We start from the raw sequence: 24,961 nt of genomic DNA, 5'->3' as shown, positions 1-24,961 counted from the left end.
AAAAAAAAAAAAGAATGAAGGTTAAAGGAAAAGGCTTTCAGATAAAACAAAGTTAAAAGAATTGGTTGCCAGCAGATTCATATAATCAGAAATCCTAAAGAAAGTTCTTTATGAAGTAGGAAAATGATCATCTGATGGAAACTCATATTTTTGATAAAGAACAAAAAGCATCAGTAATGGTAAATAGTGGGTAAATGCAAAGAACAAATTTTTCTTTTTTACTTTTTCTTCTTAATTTCTTTATAAACCATACTCTTGTTATAAACAATAATTATAACATTGTCTTGTGGACTGTATAATGTATGTCGATGTAATACACATAACAGTTATCACAGCATGGGACTGGATGTGGACCTGAACACTGGACAGGTTTCTATATTTCATGAGAAGTGATACATTATTAACTCTTTATAGATGCTGAAAAGTTGAGTACATATTATAATCCCTAGGACAACCACTAAAAAAAGGCAAAGAAATACAGCTAAAAATAGGGAAATTAAAACTGTAAAAAATATTCAAAAAATAAAATGAAAGTCAGGAAACAAGAAAGAGGGAAACAAGAAGTAGAGAACAAAGCCCCACGAAAAAAATTGTAGACCAAACTCAGCCATATCAATAATTTCATCAAATGTGAATATGGTACATTTACCAGGATAGACCATATTTTGGGCCACAAAAATGTCTTAATGAGTTTTAAAAAACTAAAATCATGTACAGAATATTCTTTGATCCAGTGAATTTAAATTAAAAATCTGTAAAAATAAGAGGGCCAGAATAACTTTACATATTTGAAAATTAAACATCTTTCTAAAGAATCATTGGGCCAAGCAGACTTTTCATGAAAAATTAGAAATAATTTGAACTGAATAATACTGAATTCAGCATATCAAAATTTGTGAGATGTAGCTAATACCATGTATAGAGGAAAAATTTTAGCTTTAATAGTTTTATTAAAAGGATGGAAAATCAAACCAAAGATCTAAACTTCCATCTTAACAGACTAGAAAAAGGAAGAGAATATTAAAGGCAAAGCAAGTAGAATAAAGGAATAAGAAAGAAAAAATGTAATTCTGTGGAGTAGAATTTAAAAAGCATAGAAATGATAATACCATTGGAATTAATCCAGTCTGCACAGTGTTTTTCGTTCATCAACTGATTATCGTGTGAAATTTCTTTACCTTCGGACTGGCTCAGTGTCATCCCCTTCACTCAGAAAGATAGTATTATTTTCTTTTTAAAAAATTTTTATTGGAGTACAGTTGCTTTACAATGTTGTGTTAGTTTAAGATGTACAGCAAAGTGAATCAGTTTTACATACACATATATCCACTCTTTTTTAGGTTTTTTCCCCATATAGGTCATTACAGAGTATTGAGCAGAGTTCCCTGTGCTATACAGTAGGTCCTTGTTAGTTATCGATTGAATATGTAGTAGTGTGTATTTGTCAATCCCAATCTCCCAGTTTATCATTTCTTCTTCCAATTGTGTGCCCTGTCTCTCCACCTGCAATCCTTTCAGAAAGTTTACCCTTTCATTTGTAGTATGTGTACACACCACACACACACACACACACACACACACACACACACACACACCCCTACACACCTACATGCCTACATATATACCCCTACATGCATACTGTTCAGGGGGATTGCTCCATTAATTTTCTAAGGGGATATTTGAAATCTCGGTTGAGTTACAAAGGACAAGTGTCACTGAGGATACAATGTATAGAGCCAAAGATATTCATGACAGTGAAACTGCCAATTCCTCCAGGAATAGCAAAGGAAGCTGTGGACCAAATGAAAATAATTTTGCAGGATACGGTACGTATGTGGACGTATACAGATTTCACCCCAGAGTTTCCAATATAGGAAATCAGTCCCCTTAATACCAACTATCTCCGCCCCTTATGGTAGTGGGTTTCTTAATCTGCTCTGTTGTGTCCACTCTATGTGTCCTACCCAAGAAAAGCCTAGAATGTTCTAAAGATTTTATGTGTGTATATGCTTGTGCTTTATATGTCAGTGTGCAGACTATGAGAAATGATTCAGAGAGAAGCTTCACATGCAGTTATATGGAGAGGAGCATATTGAAAGGACCCATTTCACCATATTTAAAGGACCTTCTGATGAAATGCAGGATATACTTTTGTTGGAACTAGTCAATTCATTTACCTGTGTCCATCAAAAGCTAGTGAGTTCCTTGATGTTTCATGTTTCTATTTTACTTCCTCTCTTGTAGATAAAGAATTCATCTACAGAGAGCAGAAAGGAAGTGTGATACTGCAGAATGTTGAAACAAATACCTCTACGGTGTTAATAGAAGGCAAAAAAATTGTAAGTACTCTCTTTAATGACAAGGATAATTGCAGTTTTCCCGCCTTCAAGTCAATAAAGCAGAAAATGACTTTAGGTTTCAACTTTTCATATAGCCAAGCAGAAGCAATAAACTTGTAATACTACAGGCTGAGCAGCTACAGATAATGTGAAATTGAAACCACACTAATTTAATAAGATGAAATCACCATTTCTCTGAGTATACGGGAAATTTCTCTGCAGGTGTTGGAAACAAGTGTTGCATATCATATATAATTCAAAGATAAGTCCTAAGGCTTTTGCACATTTACAGAACAATTGCAGTAATTCAGAGAATACTTCAGGACTGCTTGGTCGGTCTCATATTTTTTTAAAAATGCATCTTCAAGTGCACAGAGAATATTAATTTAGGCACTAACTATACTCACTCTGATGACATTAAGTGATGTTTATGCTTTAGAACAAGTACTGAGTCATTATGAATGCCACTGCTTCCTCATCTGGGAAAACCTGTTTCCCCAAAGATAATGGCGTTAAGATTTGGAGTTCATGTAACAGTTAATGATATTTATTAAAGAATTGACTGAAGTTATGTTCCAGAAATCAATTTAAAGAGAATTAACTCTTTTTTTCATATATGTTCATGCTTATTTTTAGAAGGAATAAATCTTCACCTTTAGGGAGTTGATCATTTTCTTGTCCAATACATGGAGGAAATCAAAGGAAGAAACTAAGGCCATGTCTGTGTTAAAAGCAAGAATTAAAACAGGCCACGAATTCTCAATCAGAACCATCATAACAAGCCTCTGATGAGAATCAAAAACGCAGGAATCATAGAATCCTGTGATCTGGGGATTAGAGACCATAGAAAAAATAAGCTGCCTGGTTTTACAGATAAGGATCCCGAGCCCAGTTAGTGAGTGAGCTTTCCGGAGTGCTTGGGTGAGGATTCAGGCAGGTACCCGGAGCCTTGTCCCAGGGACAAGAAGGGATGAAAGGATGATTCCATCTTTGCGCTGCCCTATCCCCCGTCCCACACAAATGCTGCCCTACCTTCTCAAGAACATGACACTGCTGTTTAAATACTATTCCTTTCTTTTTGGTGTAGCGATACCTTTTCCTTTAAGAATAAACATTTTATTGAGGTTTAGTATGGGCTGGATCCTGCCCTTTACAGAGACTGTTTGCTGGTGTAAGAGAGGCCTAGCAAGGTTGTATGATGGTGTAATTCCCAAAACAACAGGTATTGAATTCAGTAGTAGTCTGCAAAGTAGGACCCGACCTGGAAAGAATGAATGTGCCTGCATTTTTGCATTAAAAAATCATCTTTGGTAGAATGACTCCCGTAAGAAAAGCTGATTCAACTCAAAAATACTGAAGTTGCAGAAATGGTTTTCTCATATTAATGGAAAGGAGAAAATGATCAGACCATTGCTGAGGGTAAGTACATGTTAATGCCAGGATGTTATCGATATTTCCTGTGAGGATGTCAGTTTGCTGAAAGTAGGGTACTATCGGTACAGCTGCACTTAGTAAGGAAACACAAGACGAGGAACAACCTTCTCTTTCTCCAATCAATAGCTTGTGACAGATCGTGTATTTTAACTGAAGTTGTTTTAGCCAAGTAATAAGGTGACTTCAGAAACCTCCTTAGGTAAAGCAAAAAGGAAGAGCTCATCTTGAAAATTGGAAGGTTTCTTCTATATGATGAAATTGCTTCTTAAAATGTCATTTATTCACTCACCTCAGAAACGTTTGTTGAGCACCAAATGTGTACAGCCTGACCGATACTGTTCGTGATCATGCCAGTTTATTCTTGGCTCAAAGCTGCATGTAAAGGCTCCTGTAAACAGACCTCAGACGAAGGAAAGAGAGGAAAAGTCATTGAGGGTCTGCATCATCATTTAGAACACAGAAGCTCTGGATTTAAGTTCTCTTGAGCCAGTTACACTTGTGCTTCAGTTACTCCATCTGCAAGTTAAAGCTGATGGAATGATCCAGCTCTCTGTATTTTCATGAGCAAGTATTAAGAAGGGGAAGCATGATGTTCTGAAGGGATCAGAGTCAGTGGACCCTCTGCTCCCCGGAGGATGAGTGGGCTGGAGAGAGTGGGCACACAGGGCAGTGGCTCTTGCCTGGTTCTGCCCGCCTGCCTTTCCGATGCTGGTTCCCTAGGTGGTCTCTCCTTATTGGAAACCTGGAAGCTTTGAGATTGTTTAAATGATAAAAGGAAGCTGAGGAAGGGGGGCTGTGCTACCTGTGAGGCCACCTGTAATCTTTAGGTTGATCTCTTTTTTTTTTTTGCGGTACGCGGGCCTCTCACTGCTGTGGCCTCTCCCGTTGCGGAGCACAGGCTCCGGACGCGCAGGCTCAGCGGCCATGGCTCACGGGCCCAGCCGCTCCGCGGCATGTGGGATCTTCCCGGACTGGGGCACGAACCTGCGTCCCGTGTGTCGGCAAGCGGACTCTCAACCACTGCACCACCAGGGAAGCCCTTTAGGTTGATCTTAAAACAACCTGAAACTAGTGGAGACGTGAACATGAAGTAGAGAATGCCCAGGTCAGCAGAAGTTTAAAATATTAACCTACAATCTGAACTCTGACCTCGTTCTCTTTCCCCAGCCATTGAGAAGGACCGTCACACACAAGGTCACACCAGGGTATTCCAGCCTGCTGGCCTTGAGCATCCTCCTGGCTCCTTGGCTTCCGTGACTGGCTCTTTCCCGGGATGGATCAATGGAAGGGGAGGCAAATGAATGCAAACACTAGGCAATCCAGCACAAGGGCTTTTTACATCATTGATAATTATGCAAATGAGAGCTTGTGCTGTGCTGGGCTCACCTGGAGGGTTCTCACCTGCCCCGCCAGACAGCTTCCTTTGACCGAAAGGAATTCAGTCATCCCTTCTCACACCTCCAAATGGTAGAAATCAGATCATGAAATATTTCAGAATACCAGAAACACTTTAAATTGTGAGTTCACATAGACATTTAACCTTCTAAGGCAATTCCATCCTGGTTCACACTGTTATTTGCATTCTTTTGTTTTTTATATTAATTTTTTGATGGTGAGATATTCTCAGATCCTTATTATTTGGTAGCATCTCATATTTGATGTGAAATAATAATTGATTTTAGGAAGGATTTATCAAAATATCTTGGTCCCTTTTCCAACTTCTGTGTTTTTGTTTTTTAGTTTTTATTTATTAGGGCATAGTTGCTTCCCAGTGCTGTGCTAGTTTCTGCTGTAGAGCAAAGTGAACCAGCCATATGCATACACATAATCCCGTCCCTTCTGGATTTCCCTCACATCCGGGTCGCCACAGAGCATGGAGTAGAGTTCCCTGTGCTCTACAGCTGGCTCTCACTAGTTATCCATTTATACATAGTCTCAATAGTGTGTATGTGTCAATCCCAATCTCCCAATTCATCCCCTCCCCCCTCCCCCTTTGGTGCCCATACGTCTGTTCTCTACTTGTGTGTCTCTGTTTCTGCTTTGCAGATAGGTCCATCCGCACCACTCTTGTAGATTCCACACATACGCGTTAGCACATGACATTTGTTTATCTCTTTGTGATGTACTTAACTCTGTATGACAGTCTCGAGGTCCATCCACGTCTCCACAGATTTTTGAGGTGCTCTGTTAGGTTTCTGCAGGGAAGGAAATCACAAGCACATCGTCTCTGAATGAGCTCGGACATCTGCTGCTCAGTAGTCAGGCTCATTGGAGGCAGGTTCTAGCTGATTTAATTTTGTCTCTTCCACGGTGCTTGGCACTGTGACCTGTGCATAGTGGGTGCTCTGTAACTGTGTATTCTATGAATGGATATAAGAGACACAAAACCGAGGTGAGCGGCTTCCCTGAGCGTCAGTGTGGTGAGAGGTTTGAGGTGGTCCCTGACGCCCCTCCTCCCCGCGGGCACTGCTCTCTGCTCCACAGTGACAGGTCCTCAGGCAGCTGTGCAAGCTCCGTGTACCCCGTCCTGCGCTTCAGAAGCGTTGTCTGGATGACGTGAGAGGACAGACGTAGAATGTGGGTGCAAGTCAATGTGGCTCAGGATGGTCAGGTGGACTGGAGGACCCGGGCAGCTCAGGGCTCAGGCACATAGGGTGACCCGGTCAGCAGCAGGGAGGGGGAACGGGCCTCCCTTGACTTCGAGCTCCTTCCCTGCAGGAGGTGAGTATGGGCCGCCTCCCAGGGTGAGGCAGGGGCATTCTCTCCGATTTCTCAAAGTAAAACCTAAACTAACTGTCACGTGGATTACATACAGGCAGACCTCATTTTACTGAGCTTTGCAGATGCTGTGTTGTTTTGCATATTGAAGGTTTGTGGCAACCCTACGTCAAATAAGTCTTTTGGCGCCATTTTTCCAACAGCATTTGTCCAGTGTGTGTCTCTGTGTCACATTTTGGCAATTCTCACAATATTTCAAACTTTTTCATGACTATTATATTTGTTATGGGAACTGTAATCAGTGATTTTTAATGTTACTATTGTAATTATTTGGGGGCACCATGGAGCACATCCATACAAGACGAGAACTTAATTGAAAATGTTGTGTGTGTTCTGACTGCTCCACCAGCTGGTCGTGCCCCTGTCTCTCTCCCTCTCCTCAGGCCTCTCTGTCCCCTGAGACACAACAGTATTGAAATTAGGGCAAGTAATAACCCTAAAAGTTCCTCTAAGTGTTCAAGTGAAAGGAAGAGTCGCATGTTTCTCACTTCAAATCAAAATCTGGAAATGCTGAAGCTGAGTGAGGAAGGCGTGTGGAAAGCTGACGGGCTGAAGGCTAGGCCTCTTGCTCCAAACAGTTAGCCAAGTTGTGAATGGAAAGGAGATGTTCTTGAAGGAAATTAAAAGTGCTCCTACAGTGAACTTGCGAATGATAAGAAAGCGAAACAACCTTATTGCTGGCATGGAGAAACTTGTAGTGTTCTGGATAGAACATCAAACCAGCCACAACATGGCCTGAAGTCAAAGCCTAATCCAGAGCAAAGCCCTAACTCTCTTCAAGTCTATAAAGGCTGAAAGAGATGGTGAAGCTACAGAAAAACACCTTGAAGCTAGCAGACGATGTTTCATGAGGTTTGAGGAAAGAAGCCACATCTCCGTGACAGGAAGGTGCAAGATGAAGCAGCAAGTGCTGATGTAGAGGCGGTAGGTCATCCAGCAGGTCCAGCTAAGGTAGTGAATGAAGGTGGCTGCACGAAACAACAGATTGTCAGTGCAGGTGAAACAGCCTGACGTTGGAAGAAGATGCCATCTAGGACTTTCATAGCTGGAGAGGAGAAGTCAATGCCTGGCTTCAAAGCTTCAAAGGACAGGCTGACTCTCTTGTTAGGGGCTAATGCAACTGGTGACTTTAAGCTGAAGCCAGTGCTCATTTACCATTCCAAAAATCCTAGGGTCCTTAAGAATTATGCTAAGTCTTCTGCCTGTGCTCTATAAATGGAACAACAAAGCCTGGATGACAGCACATCTGTTTACAACATGGTTTACTGAATATTTTAAACCCACTGTTGACACCTACTGCTCAGAAAAGAAGATTCCCTTTAAAATACTACTGCTCATTGGCAGTGCACCTGGTCACCCAAGAGCTCTGATGGAGATGTACAACGAGATTTATGTTGTTTTCATGCCTGTGAACACATCCATTTGGCAGCTCATGGATCAAAGAGTAATTTTGACTTTCAAGTCTTATTATTTAAGAAAATACATTTCTTAAGGCTGTAGCTGCCAGAGATAGTGATTCCTCTGATGGATCTGGGCAAAGTCACTTGAAGACCTTCTGGAGAGGACTCACCATTCTAGATGCCATTAAGACTATTCGTGGTTCGTGGGAAGAGGTCAACATCTCAGCATTAACAGGAGTTTGGAAGTAGTTGATTCCAGCCCTCATGGGTGACTTTGAGGGGTTTAGGACTTCAGTGGGGGAAGTAACTGCAGATGTGGTGGAAACAGCAGGAGAGCTAGAATCAGAAGTAGAACCTGAAGACGTTGACTAAAATGCTGCAATCTCGTGATATAACTTGAGCAGATAAGGAGTTGCTTCTTATTGATGGGCAAAGAAAGTGGTTTCTTGAGATGGAATCTATTCCTGGTGAAGATGCTGTGAAGATTATTGAAATGACAACAAAGGATTTAGAATATTTCATGAACTTAGTTGATAAAGCAGCTGCAGGATTTGAGAGGATTGACTCCAATTTTGAAAGAAGTTCTACTGTGGGAAAAATGCTTTCAAACAGCGTTGCACAGTTGAGAAATTGTTCGTGAAAGGAAGAGTCAGTGTGGCAAACTTCACTGCTGTCTTATTTTAAGAAATTGCCGGGCTTCCCTGGTGGCGCAGTGGTTGGGAGTCCGCCTGCCAATGCAGGGGACACGGGTTCGTGACCCGGTCCGGGAGGATCCCGCGTGCCGCGGAGCGGCTGGGCCCGTGAGCCGTGGCCGCTGGGCCTGTGCGTCCGGAGCCTGTGCTCCGCGGCAGGAAAAGCCGCAGCAATGAGAGGCCCGCGTGCCAAAAAAAAAAAAAGAAATTGCCACCCCACCCCACTGATTTCTTCCTCTTCTCTCCCTCCCTCCCCCTCTCCCTCTCCCCCGCTGCCCCCAGAAGTGCATTTACAGTGGACTTAATGACATTGATTTCTCAGGGGCTGTAATTCATACAGAAACTTACAGTTATATCTCCAATCCGTCTAAAACATAATACACCAAAAATTCTCCGGAGGATGAAGTGTTAGCCTTTGCTTGAGATTCAGGTTTTTAAAGCTGAAATAGTTTTTGCAGATTATGTGATTCAAACCCTTCTTTTCTTTGATGAGGAAGCCAAGACGGTCCACAGACAACAGAGGCTTGACCTCCACTTCACGAGCTGTTGACCCAGCAGGCCCATTCAGTATAGCCCACTGTGTTACCTGTGATGTTCATCCTTTTTACACCCTCTTTACTGGTAATACCAGCGGTAGCAAGGAGTGGTACCATGGATACAGTCATTCACTGTATTATTTAAATTGTTCCAGGTGTTTGGGAAAGCAACTTGGCAATATATTCAAAATTAATAAAAATATTTATGTCTTTTGACTCATTCCAGGGAATTTTTCATAAGTAAATTATCTAGAAAGTTTTTAAAAACAGTGAAAAATACCTGAAACTAAAGAAATAAGTAAATAAAAATAAATAAAATATGATGTAGCCATTAAAATAATAGTTATGAAGGCTATAAAGTAATGTGAAAAATATTTATGATGTTATACTAAATAGACACAGAAGAATACAATACTAATACACTTCAGTTAACAGCTGTAAACATCATCTTTGTTCATTGAAAAGGCTGGGAAGTGAACATTGAACTCTGACAGTAGCTTGTCATGTTAGGTGGTGACATTTTGTGTATTATTTTCCAGTGTGATGATTTCTATAATTACTGTTTCAGTGCTGTTTACTCAATAATTTTAATCAGATTTTTAAAAATTCAGCCTTACATTTCAAAGACATTAGACTTCTTCCGTTGATGAATATGTAAGAGCTGTAGGTGGTTCCTGGAAACACTTGGAAGAGAAAACAAGTAAATTTACAAAAAAGCATCCTGCCATTATGCTCATGTCAGGTTTTCTCACTTTTTACGTCTTTACTTGTTTAATTACTAATCCACTTGTTTTAATTACTTATTTAAATTACTAGATTAACATTTAAATAAAAAGCCTTTTTGTTTCTCTAATTTCTCTCTCTGATTTTATACAATCATTAGCCTGTGGAATTTGAATTTTTATCTCACTCTCTAAAAATTAATGAATTCTGACTCCTCACAGGGAGGGACATAATTACTAGTATGATTAGAGCCATTCCAGAATCCGGGAGAGAAACAACAGAGGAAGATGTGCTTCTAATCTCAACCATATTCTTCCCCAAACTGATGCTGCCAGACCCACAGCTAGAACAGCATCTGTGGTGGCGCCAGCCATGCCCAGCGAGCATTTCCACCCCAGGCTGACTGTACTTGGCACCCAGGTTAGAGCGAGGAAGGAGGAATAGCCTTGTTTTTGTCCATAATTCAGAGGGTAAGCACTGGCACCAGTGGTGCCCATTGAAATGTTTTATTTGGCCCACAGAGTAGTTTTTTACAAACTCAACATCCAGATTTCTGGCTTCTCTTGAAAAACTGGAAGATCTGGCAGCGGCGAGACCTAATTCTCTCACAGATCCAAATCTGGCTGGTGGGGCAGGTGGCAGCTGGCCTGTCCCCATAGTTGACCACAAGCACTGGCCTCTGACCAGACTGGCCTCAGGGTTTCAAACCCCCTTAGTCCAGGAACAAAAGGGTGGCCTAAAAAGTCAACGTCTTTTGCGAGAATGTTGTAGAAAGTCTTGGTACAGACTGTCTCTCTGTATTCTGTATTCGTTTCTGTGTCTGCGTGGTTCTGCCCGTCCTCTGTGTCCCTCTGTGTTCCTCTGTTTTCCTCTGTGTCTCAGACGATCGCCTTCATTTCATTCCTGACTTTTTTCTTGTACTCTTGCCCCTCTTTCTCCCCTTTCTTTGCCTGCTTCTCATATGACAGATAGAACAAAACCCAAAAGTATCTTTGACTTATTTTAGTTCTCATTTTCATTTCATAGGCTACTGCTTTTAATTTTTTAAATTGTAAGTAGGACAAATCATTTTCAAATGATTATTTTCTTTTTTGTATCTTAAAACAATTTTTATTAAAATATAGTTGATTTACAATGTTGTGTCAGTTTCTGCTGTACAGCAGAGTGATTCAGTTACACATATATATATTCTTTTTCATATTCTTTTCCATCATGGCTTATCACAGGATGTTGAATATAGTTCCCTGTGCTACACAGTAGGACCCTGTTGTTTATCCATCCTATATATACTAGTTTGCATCAGCTAATCCCAAACTCCCAATCCTTCCCTCCCCCATGTTTTTAATTTTTAAAGTACATGAGTAGCATATCTTATACTTATGTCTTTAAGAGACCTGAAAAGAAATAAAGTAGCAGCTTGATCTTTCTGGCCCCAAACATGCTGTTCTCTTTAGGTGAGCGGTGGCCTGATGCCACTGTGCTGTCACACCTGCATCTCATCATTTGACATTAAGGGAGAGTCTTCTCTGAGCAAGGCCCTGGGCTGCACGAGATGGGTGGGTGGATACAGGATTTGTAAACCATAATGTTTACTCCTGGGAAGCTTTCAGCCCAGGTCTAAAGGAAGTCAGAAGATCTAAATGAATGGAATATATTCTGAGTTGAGGTCCCGTATGGGATGGGAACAAGGTGAGGAAGGAGAGAAGGGTATTGGTGTCGACAATAGTTGAGGGTGTGAATAGGGAGCGTTCCCGCTGCCCCTGGAAGGCGAATGCAGTCTGGAGACAAGTGGGAAATGGCACCCTGGCAGTGTGAACAGGCGGAGTAACAAAAGTTCGTGGGTAGACCAGGCAGCGAGTTGTCTTGACCTGGTGTAGCTTGACTGGGAGGGGCTCGGAAGGCTGGGGCTTAAAGGCCCAGGAAAAAGAGCAAGTCATCGAGTACTGTTCTTAGCGGGCTCGTCTTTACTCTGTAGGAAATTGGAGTGGATGGGTTTTTCGAGGACAAGTGTGTGTTTTAGGAAAGTAACTCCAGACCAGTATGAAAGGGGATTTGGAGAAGAGAATGATTCTAGGCAAGGGGCCCCCAGGGGCTGTTTCAGGTCCAGGTGGAGAGGAATGAGGCCCTGAATGAAGGCAGGGAAGCGGGGAGTGGAATGGGTGCAAGTCTGAGTGTGGAGGTAGAATTGAGAACAAATGGCGACATTTTGTGTGCAGGCGAGTGAGACTGCAGCAGTGGTCTGTGTGGTCTGGGGGTTTTGACCCCTGTTAATGGGAAGAGTGGCAATCTCAGAGGCACGAAGTCAGGAGAAGTAAGGCGTGGTGGAGTGGAAAACCAGGGACACTTTGAGGAAGAGGATGCTGCACGGTTTATGCAGGATAAAGCAACTAATAATTGATATTTGAGTGCTTACAATGCAACCAGAATTATCCTAAGCACTGTATATATATCATCTTATTTAATTGAAATCCTTAGGAATCCTGTGAGCAGCAGTACTTTGTTACTTTTGCTTTGTAGATGAGAAAGCTGAAGTGTATGGAAGTTAAAATAACTTTTTCTCGTAGCTGGGAGCTGGGAGTCCTGAGAACTGAACTCAGCTTTGCCTAATTCCAAACAAAATTATTTCTAAATTGCGTAAAGTATCCAGCTGCAGCCTTTGTGCCCACAGGGCTCCAGAGGGAACTGAGGCCAGCATCCCACGGCTGAGAAGGGTGCCCAGCTTCAGAGGTGTGTTCATACCTGTGGTCCACCATCGCATACCACAAGATTGCTCCTGGAGGCTGCTGCATGTTGCCTAAAATAAAGATTACAGATGCAAAATAGTGTGTCAGCTTAGCCTAATGCAAAAATGCTGATGCCCCTGAGTGCACAGAATGATCCATTTTCAAGGTTAGAAAGAATTCAGCTTGTGAAACCGTCTGGAGGCTTTTCTCAGTGGTTGAGCATTCATCCTCCTTTCTCCTGTTCTATAGCGACTGCACGTTCCGATTTTCTCTGGCTCTCACAAGCAGTGCTGGGAGTGGCACCTGGGGCTGTCTGATTCCAAATGAAATGATTTTTAGGTGAATTAGGGGCCCAGGTGCAGGCTGTGCTACCTTGTCCACAAGTTCCCCTCTTCCTTATTGACTAGGGAGGGTGAGATTACAGTTGTCCGTTCCCCTAGAGTTGCACGAAGTGTCCTCTTAGAAATCACTTAATCTTGTCAGTGTTTGGCTTTTGTTTTATCATTACTAATCTTGTAATTAGTAATGATACTAATTATTAGTTTTTTTTCCCTTAACGAGGAGACTGTTTTCACAAAACAGCCTACGGATATATTGATGCTTTGTACTCTTCATTTACTTTCTATTACTTGATAATTTGGAGGATTCTATCATTTTCTCTCTCTCTTTCCCACCAATGGCCACCTTTCTTTCTCTGCAATCCTAATCACATACATATTTATGTAGTACCAGAAAACAAGACACAACCATTTAGATATGCATCTCACCAGAAACAGGCGTATAGTTTTACATATATGTGTGTGTGTGTGTGTGTGTGTGTGTGTGTATATATATATATATATATATGGAATCCTCATATGTAGGCCAATATTTTTTAAAGTCAGAATAATGTTACTAAAAAATTGTGTTATTGATAACTAAGTAGCCCTAAATAATGCAAAATGTAAACTATACACCAATCTCACTAGTGAGCATAAATGCAAAAACTGTAAATAAAATATTGGCAAGTAGAATTAAGTCATGTATCAAAATCATAATGTACTCTGAACAAGTAAGGTCTAATCATGACTATGATGTCATGAAATCAATCAACAAAATTAATTACAACTGCAAAATAACAGAAAAATACTTATGATTATATCACAAGATGCTGAAAAGCCATCTGGTAAAAGTTTATCAACCACTCCTAATAAAAATTCCAGGTAAGATAAGAATAAAAACTGCTTAAATATGGTGAAGACTATTTGTCACGAGCCAATTAGAAACCTAACAGAGATTAGTTTTTAAAAACTACTGCAGTTAATAAGAAAATTTATTAATATGGCTAAATACAAAAATACATAAATAAATCAATGTCTTCTCTCTTCATTAACATAAGTATCTAGAAGTAGAAATGGAGAAAATACTCCATTCACAATAAGAACAAAAACTATAAAAAGACCTAGAATAAATCTAAGAACAGCATAAAAGAATAAGCAAACTATAAAATCTTGTTGACGATTTGGAAAAAAATATTAAAGATACAGTGTAATCTTAGGTGAGAATATAGTATTTAAAACGTTAATTCTCTTAAGATTGATATAAAACTTTAACATAATCCTAATTAGAACTTTGAAAAAAATTAGTGTTGAACATTTGATAAAATATTTTAATTGACATATATGAGAATAAACACCTGAATGTAGCCACAGAAAGTTTCAAAATATATGGTAACATGTACTCCTTTACCTGATATTAAAACACATAATAAACACATTGTACTCAACTCAATCACAGTAATAACTAATACTACTAATAATAGCTGATAGCACCAGGCATTGTAATTATGTCATTGAATTTCACATCAACCATGATATTATCTCCATTTTACAGAGGCACAGAGAAGCTAAGAAATGTTCTAAATTTCACATAGTAAATGTTCCAAGCAGAGTGTGACTCACAGGCTCTTTGACCCCAAAGTATAAGCTTAAAACCATAAAATTTTGCATAGGAATAGCCTAGAGAGCAGTAAAAGACCAAATAATTCAGAAGTGGGTTTCAATATAAAGGGTATTTGATATATAAAAATCATTGGGGGAGATGATCACATAATTAGAAAACAATATGAGCATAACTTAACTCTTTATCTACAAGGAAATAATGTCTCATTTCACAGGCATACAAAATTAATTTCCAATTGTATTAAAGATATAAATGTTGAAAAGAATCTATCATTTGGTTTAGTACAAAAGAGAGAAAATTTTTAAGATGGGAAATCCAGAAGCTATAAAAAAGATAGCCATATTTAACTTACCATAAAAGAGTTTTAAGTTTCAAAATTTTTAAAGGCAGAATTGGTGGAAAAATAATGGACAATATTTGCAATCCAGGTAACAAATAAAAGGCTAATATCTACAGTCTACAAGGAGCTCTTTCAAATTGATCAGAAAAAGACAAATAATCTAAAATAGACAAAACATTGCAGGAACATCCCTCAGACAAACCTGAAACCAAAGCCTACTTTGCTTGGGAAAATGTATCTTTGATTCATAGTCTTGGTGCAAATGTTTAGGAAATGTGCTAAGTGAGTTTTGCATCCAGTATTTGCACCTGGTGAAAAGGTAGACATACAGCCTATAATTTTCACACCCAGGGGCCATGGGGACTGAGATTGTCGAAAATGAGTGAAACTCTACCTAAGAATGGCAGTGATAAGCTTCTCAAACAACCTAATGAAATTCTATCTGTCCCAAGTAGTATCACTGGCAGCTGACCCTCCATCAAGAGATGTGACCTATGATGGTTTTCAAGTGTAGAAAGTTGCACTCTTTGCTGGTTTCTCTTGGTGTTATCTTTGTACCAGTAACATTATTGCCACTCTTATAACAACTGAGGAGATAGTCATTCATTTATTCAGCAAATATTTACAGAGATTCTATTAAGTGCCAGTCACTGTTAGGCACTGGGAATACAATATGACAAAACAAACTAAAATTCTCTTCTCGACATTTGGTCCTGGCTATGAGAGTATAAGATGATCATTCTTATACTCTCCTAACACAACTGTAGAACAGGGTAAAATATAGGGTAAAAATACAATTTTCATACATTGGAAAACAGGCAGCTCACGCGTGTGATCACTGAGAAAAGGAAAACAAATTAAATGAACCAAACAACCAGCTGATCTTCTGCCTGAATGTTCTCGCTGGACTTCAGCACAAGGAGGAAGACGGAAGTCCTTCAGTCTTGCTGAGTTAAGGAGATCAGAGTTCATGTGGAAAAAAGATGGCTGCAATTTATGAAACAGACAACCCAAGAGGAGGAAGCTAACTAAAGGATAATTGAGAAGTCTGCATAGTGTTCCCTTTGAGACTTTGGTTAACTGTTGATCTTTATTTATAAAACGTGAAACACCACAAGGCAGGACAAAATAAAGTTTCAAGTAAAGAGCAAAATTATAGGACACTTTAAGAGGAAGAATTCCCAGAGCTCATACATCACCAGGGATCATTTAAGTGTCTCCTGGCCATGAGATATTAAGCAGAGACTCCAGAAGAGCAGCCCCTTAAGAATGAGGCTCACCTAGGCCCCAAAATCATGGTTATTGTAGAACAGCCTTTAAAACATCTTCAAAACAAAACTGAAAGAATTAAATTAGTCCACAAGTAATTAAATGCCTGTCATAAAAAGTCCAACGTTCTTTGAAGGAACACAAAAAAATCCAAGATTCAACAAGAGAAAATTCAAAATATCTGGTGTTATTTCTTAAATTACTATATATACAAAGAGGCAGAAAAATGTGACCCATAATGAGAAAAATCAGTCAATAGAAACAGACCCACAAATAACAGAGATAATGGGATTAGCAGAAAAACACATTAAAACTGCTAAGATAAATATGTTCCAAATGCAAACCATGAGTATAGTGAAGAGAAACTGAAGATTGTAAAATACCCAAATAAAATTTCCAGAGATGAAAAATAAAATATAAAAATTTAAAACTCCAGATTAATAGCTGATTAGACACCACGGAAAGAAAAAGTAAATTAAACTTTCACTAATAGCAATACAAACTATCCAAAATGAAGAACAGAGAGGAAAAAAACACCTAAAAAAACCCTGAACAGAGTCACAATGACTTGTTGGACAATATGAAGTGGAGTAAGATACTTGTTATTGATGCCCCAGAAAGAGAAGAGAGAAAAGACACAACACACTTTTGAAGAAAAAGTGACTGAATTTTTACCACATGTGGTATAAAAACTCAGTAAACCCTGACCATAATAAACATAAAGAAAACCACGCCAAAGCAAGTTACACGATGATAATCAAGTTTTGAAAACCAGTGAAAAATAGAACACCTTAATGGCAGCCAAAGCAAAGAGACATTTGTACAGAAGAACAAACATAAGTGTGACAACAGACTCTTCACCAGACGCTATGCAAGCCAGAAGAAAGTGGAGTGACACCTTTAAGGTACTGGGAGAAAAATAAAACTGTTAATCTAGAATTCTATATGCAGCAAAAGTACCTTTCAAAAATAAAGATAAAGTATTCAGAGATAAAATCTAAGATAATTCATTGGCCACGTACCTGCACACTGAGAACTTTAAAGGACAGGCTTTGGAGTAAGAAAGCTTTTACCAGATGAAAAGTTGGGTCTACATAATAGAGTGACAGGTGCCAGGAATGATAAATATGGTCAATGTGTGGCTAGGCTTTTGATGGAAATTTAGGTAAAATGAATTAACTAGTCCTGAAAAAAAATACATCTATCTTTTTATAAAAGGGTTCTTTAAATGTGAAATATATCCAGCTCCTCTTAATGTTATGTAACCTTATGTAAGATTTCTGAACCTTTTCTCCTACTCTAAAAATTGACATAAGAAACACCAACATACACACCTAAAATCCTTGGAACATGTTGTAACTTTCTCAAGCATGTCACACAGGGGCAGAAAGCTGATCCAATATAGAATGGAAAATAACTGCAGTGTAAAGGACAGATTTTCCTCATATCCCCATGTTTATTATGTACACAAGCTCCCCTTATTACTCCTAGAGGATTTTAAGATTAGGTTTAAAAAGCAAGACCCAATTATAAGCTATCTATGATATCTACCTTAAATATAAAGACATAGGTTAAAATTAAATGGTTGTAAAAAGATATACTATGCAAACACTAACCAAAGTAAAGCTTGAATGGCTAAACTAATATCAGACAAAGTATACTGCAGAGCAAGGGATGCTACCAGAAATAAAAAGAAAGATTTCATAATGATAAAGAAGTCAGTTCATTGAGAAGACATGAGAATCATGAAGGTGTAATTCAACTAGCAATGGAGCTACAGTTCTTCAAGCAACAATTGCTTGAACCAAAAGCAGAAGTGGACAAATTCACAATTGTAGTTGGTGATTCAAACAGTCCTCTCTTAGTAATTGATAGAACATGTAGAAAAAAGCTTAGTAAGGATACAGAAAGTCTTGAAAACACAATTAACCAACTGACCTGACATTTGTAGATCACACCACTCGACAGCAGAGTACATATTCTTTCTAAGTGCACATGGAATATCTACCATGATAGACCATAGTCTGGGCCATCAAAATAGCCTCAATATATTTCAAAGCTTGGAGATTATACAAAGTATGTTCTCTGACACACACAAAATTAAACTAGAAACCAATAGCAAAAGAAAAAAATGTGGAAAATATCCTGATGATTAGAAATTAAACACCATACTTCTGAATAAAAAATTGGCCAAAGAAGAAATCAAATGGAAAGTAGAGAATAGTTTGAAATGAATGAAAATAAAAATACATAATATCAAAATATACGGTATGCAACTAGGCAGTATACTTAAAGGGAAATTTATAGCTTTAAGTGCTTATATCTAAGCTTTCACCATAAGAAACTAGGGGGAAAAAAAAGAAAAAGTAAACCAAAGTACACAAAAGAAAGGTAATAAAGAAAAGAAATCAACCATATAGAAAACAGAAAAAAATAGAAAAACTAAAGAATACTCAAAGCTGTTTTTTGGAAAAGATTAATAAAATTGATGAAGAACGAAGACAAAGGACCAAACAACCAATATCAGGAACAGAGGCGAGACCATCACTACAGATATTACAAGGATAATGGAAAATATTTTGAACAGCTTTCTATCAATAAATTTGACAGCGCACATGAAACAAATAAATGCTTGAAAGACAGAAATTATTCACAGTTCACTGAAGATGCAGCTGGCAATCTGAATAGTCCTATGTTGACATAAAAAATCTAATTAATAGTTGAAAACCTCCACATACAGAAAATTCAAAGCCCAAATGTTTTCACTGGTGAATTCTAGCAAACATTTAAGGAAAACATAATACTGATTCTCCACAAACTCATAAAACAAATAGAAGAGGAGGAATAATTTCCCAAATTATTTCTCGGAGCAGCACTCCTCTGAAATAAAAACCAAGCAAAGACATTTGCCAGAAAAGAAAACCACAATTTTCCCCATGAACACAGCTTCAGAAATCTTCCACACAATGTTAGCAAATCGCATCTAGCAATATATAAAAGGGGTGACACCACATGGCCAAATAGAGTTTATCCCAGGAATGCAAGTTTGGTTTAACGTTTAAAAAGCAAACAATGTAATTTTTACCATATTGACAGATTTTAAAAAGCTAAACAACCTCATCATCTCTCAATAACGTAGAAAAAGCAACTGAGAAAATGCAACATTCATTATAACATTCAACATTTATTAAAAAACTCTGAGGAAACTGGAAATAGATAAGAACATCCTCAACCTGATTAAAGGCATCTACAAAAAAAAAAAAAACGCACCACTAATATCACACTGGATAGTGAAGAGTGAATGCCGTCTTCCTAAGATCGGGAAAAGGTGAGGTGTCCACGCTCATGACTTCTACACGGCATCATACTGGCAGTTCCCTGGAGTGTAATTGGATATAAAAAGAAGCAAAAAGCATCCAGTTAGGAAAAAGGAAGGAGAAAACTCTCCACAGGGGAAAAGAGTGATTATGTAGAAACTTCTAAGGAATCTACCAAAAAATACCCACAATTAATGTAATGTAGCAAAGGTTGCGAAGCATAAGGTCAGGGCACCAGAGCCTGTTATATTTCTGTAAGCAATAAACAACTGGATATTGAAATTAAGATATACATGTGTATTTTATTTATATATATATATGTGTGTAAAATATCAATAATACTAAATACTTAGGGATAACTTTAACAAAATACGGACAAGATCTGCGTGCTGTAAACTACAAAACATGGCCAAGAGAAATTAAACATTGTTTTTGGAGAAAACCCTCCTTTCAAGGAGCTGACATTCTAATGAAGGAGACAGGAAATAAATAAATAAATGTAAAATATATTTTATTTTAGATAATTATTATTCTAGGGAAATAAGGAAAGAGAGTTATCAAAAATAAGAGGCCAGCCTGTTAAAGTTTGTAGATATAATGGCTGTTCAAGGACATGGAAGTCCTCACACAAAAGGTGACTTTTGAGAAAAAAGATGAAAGAAGTGAAAATCTAGAGTTTCAGGCAGAGAGAAGAGCAAACACAGCGTCCTTGAGACAGCAGTGCCTGGCTCGCTCTGAGAAGGTGTGGACACTGGCGAGATGGGAGAGAGAGCTGATGGGGACCCTGGCCAGGCAGGGCTACTGCTCAGTCAGAACTTTGACTCATACTGTGAGTGTGATGGGAGGCCGTGTGGGTGGGCTTCAAGCAAGGTGCAGTATCATGATTTACATATTTAAAAGCTGGCCCTGGCCCCTGTGGCTAGCACAGACTGCAGTGGGGCAAAGACAGAACCTGGAGATGCAGCTGGAAGGTCACTGCAATAGCTCAAGAAAAAAAGGCCCATGCCGTAGACTGGGGTGGTGGCAGCGGGGAAGGAAGGGTTCTGAGTGTCCTTTGGTGGTAGACCAGCAGGGTTCTCTGATCAGCTGGATCTCAGGTGTGTAAGACAGAGAGAAAGAGAAAAGATGGCTAAGAGTCGGGCCAGAGCAGCTGAGTGAATGGGGTTTTGCTACATCTGAGATGAGCAAGGAGCTGCCAGGAGCTGCAGGGGGAGGGGATAGGATGTGAGGGGCTTGGTTTTATGCACGTTGACATGAGGTGCCCATTTGATATCCAAGTGGAGAGATGTCAGGGAGGCAGTTAGATAGACGAGTCTGAAGGTCGAGGTCAAGTCCAGACCAGGTTGGGAGACCTGGACAGAGACTTGACTGTCGGAATCCTCAGCAGGTGCATGGATTTTTAGCTACCAGGCTGGATGATACCACCTGGGAGGTGATTTCTTATGGAAGAGTAAAGAGGTGCAAATAATGAGTGTTGTATATTCCAGGATTCAGAGGTCAGAGGAACCAAGGGAACCTGCAGAGGGGCATGAAAACAAGCGGCAAGGGAAGTAAGAGAGAAACCAGGTGTACCCTGGCCGCCAAGTGAAGATGGGGTTTGGGAGGAGACAGTGGTCAGTAGCACCAAGTACGGTGAGAGCTGGGGAATTAGCATGACATTTAGCGACTGAGCCTCTGGTAACCTTGAGAAGAGGGGTCTTGGTCGAGGTGGGGTGAAAACATGATAGGAGCGAGCTTAAGAGAGAATGGGAGAAAACTCAGCGTAGGAAATACTTTCAAGGAGATATGGATAGACAGTTCTCTGAAGATAAAATCCACATTGCCTAAAACATCTCCAGTGGGGATCGAACATAAGCAGTGAAATAAACAAAGCTATCAGTGAGGCACCACTTCACACCCATCAGAGGGTCAAAATGGAAGAAAACACAGTGACTTCTTGCTGCCAAGGAAAGGAAGAAAGGGTGCATTCCTACATCCGTAGTGAGAATGTTCATTTCAAGAACAATTTTGAAAAGAAATTTGGCAATATCTATTTAAATTTTTAAAAAACTTATACATCATCAATTCTCCCCTTAGAAATCTACCCTGTAAAATAATTAAAATAGTCATACACACACCAGTAAAGATACATGGATGAGGACCCTTATTACAACATTGTGTGTAATAACAGCAGACTGGAAACACATCACAGTTGACCCTCATCATTCGCGGCTTCCATATTTGCAGATTCGCCTTGTGCTAAAGTTTATTTGTGACCCCCAGCTTAATACTCAGGGTGCTTCTGCAGTCATTCTTGGACACATGCATAGTGGCAGAATATTGAAGTCGTCCATTGTGTTCTGGTGTCAAACCTCATACTATAAACAAGTGTTCTTTTTGTGGTCTATGTAGTGCCAAGTTTTTCACATTTTTGTGCTTTTCATTGGTGATTATGCTGTTTAAAATGGCTCCCAAGAATAACGCTGAAGGCCTGTCTTGTGTTCCTAAGTTCAAGAAGGCTGTGATGTTGTTTTTCTTACAGAGAAAAGACGTGCTAATGAGCTTCATTCAGGCACAGGCTACAGTGTTGTTAGCCATGAGTTCTGTGTTGATGAAAGCAATATATACTCAGTAAGACGTCTTCAAACAGAAACACACCTAAGACAAGGTTATATACTGACTGGTTGACAAAAACACTGTGACCAGAGGCTCACAGGAACCTAACTCTGCATTCCCCTAGGAACAGGATTTGTGGAGACTTTCTAGAATGTAACTACCATGAATAACAAGAACCTTCTGTAACTACCCTTTAGTAAGGACTGAGTGAATGAAGATATAGCCACACCATAGAATAGTATGCAAGCTTTAAAGAGCACTAATTTAGGCTAAACCTTAAGTTATTGTTATGTGGGAAAACTAAGGTGAGTGTTGTGTAAGGTGACGTCATTTTTAGCTGTGGTTATACATCTAATGCTTGCGTGTGGCCCTATGATCATTTCTAGAGTGATACACGCCAAGTTGACAATATACGGCTTTTTCTAGTGGGTATGAGGGTCTGTACAGCAGTGGGAGTGCATGAGAGAAGACGGGCAAGTTGAAGGGAAACACAGCATTTTCGATGATTTCATTTATGTAAAATTCCCTGTGTGCTCTGAAGAAATTTGAAAGAAAAAATGATAGCCCTCTATACACTGACTTGTGGGTCAGAATCTATGAAGGTGAAGAGGCACGTTGCCAAATCATGTGTGGAATGTGATTCTATTTTAGGAACAGATCTGCTTAATATAAGCTTCTAAGTATAAGAATGAGCAAAGGAAAGTGTGTTTAAAGATACAGAGAGATTGGGAGTCTTGTGTGAAAAGGTTATTTGTTTTTATGTTTATTTCTACTGATTTGTTTCAGCAGATACAATATGTTTTGTTGAAATTTGAAAAAAACTACAAATAAAATGTAAAATAGCATTAATTAACTGAACACTATTCGGTTAACAAAAAAAGGTTATAGCCATTTTTAATAGACTTCAGCAAATTGGCTCTGTACTAATTTTATTAGCAAACTTTGAAAATGGCGCCACAGGCACAGTTTCACTACAAGGTTTTGAGTTATGTTATACGTAATACTTTAAAATTCTTTGTTCTTTGTTTTTTCTTTCAGGAATCGTTAAGAGCTGTCAGATACGAAATATCTCCAGATAGAGAATATGCTCTTTTTTCATATAACGTGGAACCAGTGAGTACTACTCTCTTCTATTTATATAAAAAAAAAATGTTTCTTTAGGCTAATACCTTATTAAATATTTTTCCTTGAATCTCTATTCTTAGTGGTCTTTGAATCCTGTAGTAGTTGGGGGGGTCCTGGTTTAGTCTCTTTTTATGCCACACTGCCACCTAGGAGAGAGGAAAGGTATGAAAATCTTTTTGGCAGAGAAAAAAAAAAAATCCCTACTCTTAGGGCCTATTTCATAGGACTTTCTTGGTGAGATGGTGAGAAGTTGTCTTTTTATAGAGATTTATTTCACCCTTCCGTGCAATTATTTTCCTTGCCATTCTTCTCAGTCACGCCATACATTCTATCCTAAGAACAAAAAGTGAATGCCAGGTTCTCCCTAAATTAAAATCAGCTGTTAGTGATCTCCTAGCCATCACAGTATTCTGGAGAAGACTTGAACTATCACTTTCATTATATAAACCCCTGTTGTAAGCACTTTCTATGTGAGTCTCCCATAAAATTTCACCAGAATCTTGTATAAAATCTCACCCTGGTCTTTAGTGGCAGCCTAAAACTCACAGACTTCTTTTTTTAACAACTAATATTTTAGAATTCATTTTGGCTCTTTAAATGAGCAAGAGGGTGTACTGTATCTGTGTAAGTGAAACAGGTGTTCAGCTTGTAAGAGATATTAGCAGCTTTCGAAATGTGCATCAGTGGAACTTTATTCTCTGGCAAATCAAATGTAGAATTCCACTGCCTTTCTAGCTCTCTTGAGACTGTTCTAATTAGAGTTTGGTGAAGCTTCTGTGAGATGTAACGGTACCTGCGTCATCATTCAGGGCTGAGTAGCTCCTTGGTGAGTTTGAGAGAATCTTCTTGTCCTGGCATGAGACAGCCCAGTTTGTCAAGTTACATGCCAACGAGGAAGCTGGGGTTTGCATAGAGATGCAAGTCTAACTCTAGAAATTTTAGAATTTCTTCTAAAAGTTACTTGTTGACAACTGGATTATTTCTTGGAGATTTCAGTCTCAATTAAAATTTCAATTGGAGGGTTATTCCTCCAAAAGTAGATCTTTTTTTAATTCTCTGTCTTAAATTTTCCATTTACTAGTTTTTTTTTAATGTCGGTTATGTAAAAGTTTTCTTTTTATCCACCTGAATCCTTTGGAACAACTGGTCAGCTTTATCTGTCTGATCAGGGAAGTCAGTGAACTTAATGTACTGAAAACCAGCTTTTAGCCTTGGGACTCTGCACATCCTACACCCAGCCCTACATACCTCTAAGCGTGATGTCCATGGCTCAGAGTATTCCAGCTCCTTTCACCACCCATGGAAGCTAGCAAAAATGTAACCTCCACCCCTGAATAAGAGAAAAATCCCAGTAGATATTTGAAGGACTTTCATAGGAATGGGGTAATGAATTTGTTCTGGGTTGCTCCAGGGAGACAAAACCAACACCTGAGTGAGAAAAGCATAAAAAGACAGATTTCGGGTCATCTTACCAGAGAATCTTTTAATGATGAGAGGATCCCAACAGTGGGATGAGTTACCTTGTTTGGTAATGAGCTTCCTGCTCCTCAAGACTTGAAAACAAAGTTTTATATTTGTTCTTCAGAATCTTTTAGAAGAGATTCTCCTATCTGCTCATTTGGATTACGTTGATCTAACCTAGGACCCTATGTTCTGTCCATCGTAGAATTCTCTACCATCCTCCTCCTTTCTCCCAATGCTCTTCTGGAAACTGTGCCCTGGGATCCCATTGCCACCGATAACCATTTA

General features: G+C 39.1%; 1 protein-coding gene across 2 annotated transcripts in view; it reads left to right on the top strand.

The window, feature by feature from the left end:
• The window catches only part of DPP6 (dipeptidyl peptidase like 6), an 800,631-nt gene that overhangs the window by 476,478 nt on the left and 299,192 nt on the right, over positions 1–24,961 (top strand). For both annotated transcript variants that reach the window (XM_007457181.1, XM_007457180.1), the window contains exons 4-5: positions 2,245–2,339; positions 23,126–23,200. In XM_007457181.1, the coding sequence (XP_007457243.1) occupies positions 2,245–2,339; positions 23,126–23,200 (170 nt within the window). The remainder of the gene's footprint in view (positions 1–2,244; positions 2,340–23,125; positions 23,201–24,961) is intronic.

The sequence above is a fragment of the Lipotes vexillifer genome, unplaced genomic scaffold (assembly GCF_000442215.2).
Source record: "Lipotes vexillifer unplaced genomic scaffold, Lipotes_vexillifer_v1.1 scaffold944, whole genome shotgun sequence".
Lineage (NCBI taxonomy): Eukaryota > Metazoa > Chordata > Mammalia > Artiodactyla > Lipotidae > Lipotes > Lipotes vexillifer.
This window is presented reverse-complemented; position numbering and strand designations above follow the sequence as displayed.